This window comes from Clupea harengus, chromosome 3, assembly GCF_900700415.2.
Source record: "Clupea harengus chromosome 3, Ch_v2.0.2, whole genome shotgun sequence".
NCBI lineage: Eukaryota > Metazoa > Chordata > Actinopteri > Clupeiformes > Clupeidae > Clupea > Clupea harengus.
This window is the reverse complement of record NC_045154.1, coordinates 831142-836425: the sequence shown is the minus strand read 5'-3', so window position 1 is coordinate 836425 and position 5284 is coordinate 831142. Positions and strand designations below refer to the sequence as shown.

At 43.0% G+C, this 5284-nt stretch overlaps 1 protein-coding gene across 1 annotated transcript; it reads left to right on the top strand.

Annotated features, from left to right (window-relative positions):
• The first annotated feature begins 2254 nt into the window (after positions 1–2254).
• LOC105908729 (iroquois-class homeodomain protein irx-3-like) lies at positions 2255–5030 on the top strand. Its single transcript, XM_031562568.2, has 2 exons — positions 2255–2815; positions 3256–5030. The coding sequence occupies exons 1-2, from the start codon at positions 2594–2596 to the stop codon at positions 4213–4215; spliced, it is 1182 nt and encodes a 393-aa protein (XP_031418428.1). The 5' UTR covers positions 2255–2593; the 3' UTR covers positions 4216–5030.
• Positions 5031–5284: the final 254 nt, after the last annotated feature.

The following is a 5284-nucleotide window of genomic DNA, read 5'->3' as shown; positions in this document are numbered from 1 at the left end:
GATTTTTCTGCCAGTCTAATTACAAACCCAACATCTGATCGCACCAACATCATCCGAAGGGGATTAGCAAAAAGCAAAGGCATTAGACCTCATTACCAGCTTGAGTGCAGAATTATTGCCTCTTGTAATTGGACGGTGAGATTTATATACAGATCAGGCAGAGTTTCTGTAATGCTGTAATAACAAGCTTCATTGGTCAGCCACTTATCTGAACTTCACAGGAAAACAAAAACAAGTGAGCGAGCTGAATAAACATCTCATTAACCTGTAACCCCACCACAGCTGGGAACACTCGTGTGTACATTAAGGGGAAGATGGACTCGTGCATTTCCACAGTTGACTGCCGAGGCCGTGGGCAAACAGTCTGTTTCATTTCTTTAACCAAGGTAATCTGTGCTGGAGAAGAGCAGAGGAGAACTGAAAATGAGCTGTCTCTTCAGCTTGACTGAACACATCTATTACTTAAAGCTAACTGGCTGTGAAAGCATCCATTTGGAGTGTAAGAAGGGGGCTCTTTCTTCTGGCTAAAAGGACTGGATTGGTTCCAGTGAAAGAGAGAGAGAGAGACAGACTTGGGCAAATATTATTTTTTTCTTGTTTGTGTCTTCTTTTGTTAATACAATATTTTAAGTGTTATTAATTGAGGCATTACAACTCTAAAAACCAGATGTCTAGGAGGCCCTGGAAATTATTTAAGTTCACAGATGTGCTTAAAACCACAGCGAAGATCAATGCAGCAAAGAGCTTGGGTTGATCAAATGTGATAGAAATCTACCTTACACCATCTTTCAATGAATTTGCTACATATTCGTTTCAATTTACGTATGTGAAAACAGACAAAAGACCAACTGAATAGTTGATGAGAGGCAGAGAGAGAGAGAGAGAGAGAGAGAGAGAGAGAGAGAGAGAGAGAGAGAGAGCAAGAAAGCGAGCACTTAAATCCCCCTAAACAAACCTAGACTTAGTTCTGTGCCAGCTACGGAGGCCAACAGGCATAACAGGCTGTGTGTTAGCCTCCGTCCTTCAGGCCTTCATGCTAACAGTCCTGGCCCTATGGGCTACCCCTCCGTGCTCATATACTGTGTGTCTGCCTCTACTGCCCTCCGTGCTCATATACTGTACTGTGTGTCTGCCTCTACTGCCCAAAGCTGCTGGATCTGCCTTAGTCTGGGACCCTTCTCCTCACAGGTTCCCTTGGTGCCATGACCCTGACTGAGGGTGAGGGTGAGGGTGAGGGTGAGGGTGAGGGTGAGGTTCAGACGAAGCCATGACCCTGAGTGAGGGTGAGGTTCAGACGAGTTTACTGGAAGCCCTGACCCTGACTGAGGGTGAGGGTGAGGTTCAGAGGAGTATACTGGAAGCCATGACTCTGACTGAGGGTGAGGGTGAGGGTGAGGGTGGGGGTGAGGGTGAGGGTGAGGGTGAGGGTGAGGGTGAGGGTGAGGGTGAGGGTGAGGGTGAGGGTGAGGGTGAGGGTGAGGTTCAGAGGAGTATACTGGAAGCCCTGACTCTGACTGAGGGTGGGGGTGAGGGTGAGGGTGAGGGTGGGGGTGAGGGTGAGGGTGAGGGTGAGGGTGAGGGTGAGGGTGAGGGTGAGGGTGAGGGTGAGGGTGAGGTTCAGACGAGTATACTGGAAGCCCGTGGGTACAGAGACGTTCACCTCACTGCCCAACACTAGAAGAGTGGTGTAAACAATCAAAATGTGTCTTTGCCTAAAATCTGAATTTTTCTACATACTTTTCAGTGCCTGACATATCAGGCCAGACACTCAGTCAGAGACTAACATACGGACCAGTGTCTCCATGACCTTGTCAATAATAATAATAATTAAGACCTTTGTCAGGTTTTTAATGGCACACACGACACATTGGAACACACACGTGCATATATAGAGGCGACACAGGACACACACACACACACATGCAGGTGAGCAGCAGGCATGAATCCCATTCTTCCCCCTTTCCCCTCCAGGTAAAGGGAACAGCAATTCAACCTTATCTCCACAGTAGTGCTGTGACTTGTACACACATTGCTTGGGAAACTCAACAATGTTAACCATAATTATAATGTGTGCCCTAAATCCCATTTCTACTGAGTTTTCATTTATTAAACAGACATAGTGAGATGCAAATACATAGGCCTACTTTTAAATATATTTTTTTTATTAATTTTACAATTACTATTAAAACTGTAATTCAGTACACCTGCACATAACACTGTTATTTTGCCCAAATGAGAGCGAGAGAGAGAGAGAGAGAGAGAGAGAGCACGAAGACGAAAAATAAAACAACAAACACCTACAGAGAATGGGGGGAGTTTGTGCCAGTGTGTGGCTTTGGGAACAAAAGGGGAGGAGCCTCATAGGGAGCAGAAATGTCAATCACACCAAACGCTCTCATCTGAGGCGATCTGTGAGGACCTGACCCCGGAGTAGGCAGATCAAGTGCAGTCAGGGAGGAGAGTGCCAAAGGGAAAGCGCTTCATCTCGCTCTCAAAGGCAGGACGGTTGCCGTTTTACTCAACTGCTTTAAATTGGATCACTTTGTCAAGGTTTGAGATTGTGGACCCCTTTGTGGTGGCTGCAACCTGTGGTATGACCATGTCTCTCCCTCAACTGGCATATCAGTATATAAGACCACCGTGCCTCTCCGAGCGTCACGGCGTAGCAAACGGCCGAGCTGGGACGGAGTTTAGTCCGTCGGCCACCCTCTCCAATGTGTTATCCACGATGTACGGAGCACCTTTCGCAGCCACACAAGGATACGGAGCTTTCCTCCCTTATTCAACAACAGACGTTGCTATTTTAAATCAGATGGTAAGTTGACCATATTTATTTGTTCTACTTAAAATGAAATTATTCTAAAATTAACGTCACATGTTTTTCATGCAAGGTTTTTAATGAGTTATATATTCTTGAAATATTAGCCTAATAATGTTTTGACGACAGTTTGTCGATATTTTGCGCACCAGTTTACGATATGTGATGAAAGTACACGTGCAAACGTATTTTCTCAGTGACAAACTTTTACGGGGATCTGTAGGCTGCAGTCCTTTGCGTAATTGTCATTTATTGAGGCCTCTGCTCTGTGCTTATGTTCATACAAAACAAATCTGTAACATAAATGGATATTCGAAAATTAAAACGAGCTATAATAAACGATGTTTCGACAAAATTGATTGATTTGAAATTGATTATAATCCAGCATTTGAGACAGCATGTGTTCTAATTTTTTTATTCTCCTTTCACATCATCAGGGCGCTCATTATGAACTAAAGGACACCCCTGGCATACAGCACCCCGGACTTTCTCATCACCCTTCGCCGTTTTACCCTTATGGCCAGTGTCACTTCGGCGATCCAAATAGACCCAAAAATGCCACGCGTGAAAGCACGAGCACACTGAAGGCCTGGCTGAGTGAACACAGGAAGAACCCGTACCCAACAAAAGGCGAGAAAATCATGCTGGCCATTATCACTAAAATGACTCTGACTCAAGTGTCCACTTGGTTTGCCAATGCCAGACGGAGACTCAAGAAGGAAAATAAAATGACTTGGGTTCCAAAGAGTCGAACCGACGAAGAGGAAAATGGATATCCAAGCGACAACGACGGGGACGGAGATAAAGACGACGACGAGGAAATTGACTTGGAAAATATTGATGCAGAGAAAGAAGAAAATAAGGACGATTCAGATGATCAGGATGACAATTCCGAAAGGAAACGAGTTGATAAAAGTGATTCTGAGATATCCGATGCTAACGAAGACATACCCAGACATGACGTGAAATTCTTAGAGCATCCCATGAAAGAAAGCAAAAGTACTTGCGAGGACCCGGCCAAGCAAGCGAACAATGGTTTGTTTCAGCCAAGCGTTACACAGTCCAGTGATGAAAGTAAAGATACCCATGAACCACTTCACAGTAATTTCACCCTACCACAAAAACCAAAAATTTGGTCTTTGGCTGAGACTGCAACGATGCCAGACAACCCTAGAAAGTCTCCTCTGCCGAACAGGAACTCCGCACCTGTTACTCACCCGCTTTTAGCGCCACAGAGACCCCTCTCGTGCGAAGTCACGAAACTTCCAAGTTGGACAAAACTGGCGTTTTCATCGCATCAAATTGCTTTAAACGATCATTATCTTGAACTTGCGAAACAGGTTTCTTTGAATAATAACATCCTATACAGGCACAGAGATGGGAAGGATCACAGTTAGATGTATGCCATTTGGACTGATGTGAGTGAGTGTTGAGTGTATAGCCTGCGCTTTACTGCTCAATTCGTTTTTTAGTAAAATAATGGGTTTCAGTGGGATTGGGATTAATTTATTTTTGTCGTTTTTATTTCAATACCATTTGTGGAAAATGCAAGAACAAAGTATTTTATATTATGCAGTGACTGCAATTGAAAAAGATTCTGCAGGTTATCATATAGCTGTCCTGGAGTCTATAATGATTATGTTTAAGCGCGTCATACGTGTGTGGTTTAGCCGACTTCCATATTTTAAAAGCACAACTTCACACAAATATCACATAGTTCTATTATATGGGGGTCTGACGTGTCAATACAACATGATGACAGATTGCCCTAACACAAACTATAACACAAACTATTGCCGTTATGCTTTAGGCCATCCCCAAAACAATACAGTGCCTTTAAAAATATAAAAGTTTAATTTGGAAATGAAGCAAATTGCGTTTGTTTGTTTTTTTGTCTGTTTTTAATAGCCTATTTTTATTACAGATAGTTTAGATGGATTTCCCCCTTTTATCAGATCATGAGAATTAGTGCTGGGTAGCCTGATCGTTATTAGGCCTAGCTCAGAGGTTCCGAATGAAAGGGTAATCTCTAAATTGCAAGCATGCCCAACGGGTAACAACACATTAAACGGTTTTTAACGTTACGTGTCTAGGGCCTACATAATATGTAAATATGTGTTTAAATGGGTTTGATCATAGGCAAATACAACGAAATTGTATATAAGAATCTGTGAAAGCTTTATATTTTGGTTATTAAAAATATTGCAACATGCTTCATCTTTATTCTCATTTTTGGGATAGGCTGGCCTGTGCACGTTTTTACTACTCACAGTAAAAACACAGACGTTACATTATTCTCACTTGTAACAAGGTCTAATGTTAAATGGCTCAGAATTCTTTCTCTACAGAAATTCCTTCATCTCGATAGCATTCGGCCGACTTTGTAACTCGGATGGAAAATTTAATATGTTTTTATAGCACCAGTGGTAGGGCTAATTCTATCTACGTTCATGTAGTAGCCTAACT